General features: G+C 60.2%; 1 protein-coding gene across 1 annotated transcript in view; it reads left to right on the forward strand.

Annotated features, from left to right (window-relative positions):
* Nucleotides 1–3: 3 nt before the first annotated feature.
* MSX2 (msh homeobox 2) overlaps nt 4–357 on the forward strand; it is a gene marked incomplete at its 5' end in the record, with an annotated part of 4409 nt that continues 4055 nt past the window's right edge. Inside the window, one exon of the mRNA XM_009084733.1 lies at nt 4–82. Within this exon, the coding sequence (XP_009082981.1) occupies nt 4–82 (79 nt within the window). The remainder of the gene's footprint in view (nt 83–357) is intronic.

The following is a 357-nucleotide window of genomic DNA, read 5'->3' on the forward strand; positions in this document are numbered from 1 at the left end:
GACACCGCCTCGGTCAAATCCGAGAACTCGGAAGACGGCACGTCCTGGATCCAGGAGGCCGGGAGATATTCCCCGCCGCCAAGTGAGTGCCCGGGGAAGCGGAGGGGGGTTGGTGGGGAGCGAAGGAAGGAGGGCACCTCTCCAGCCCTGGGCTGTGAGCCCCGGCCCGGGCTGCGCTGCTCTTCGAGCGCCGAGAGGCACTGGAGCGAGATAGGGACATGTATTTCTTATGTAGCTCTTACGTTTCATCTTATATTTTATATTATATATTCCCATCCCTGTATGTGCCCAAGGCCGGGTTGGATGGGGGCCTGAGCAACCTGGTCTAGTGGAAGGAGGCCCTGCTCATGGCAGGGG

The sequence above is a fragment of the Acanthisitta chloris genome, unplaced genomic scaffold (assembly GCF_000695815.1).
Source record: "Acanthisitta chloris isolate BGI_N310 unplaced genomic scaffold, ASM69581v1 scaffold5691, whole genome shotgun sequence".
In the NCBI taxonomy this organism is placed as follows: Eukaryota; Metazoa; Chordata; class Aves; order Passeriformes; family Acanthisittidae; genus Acanthisitta; species Acanthisitta chloris.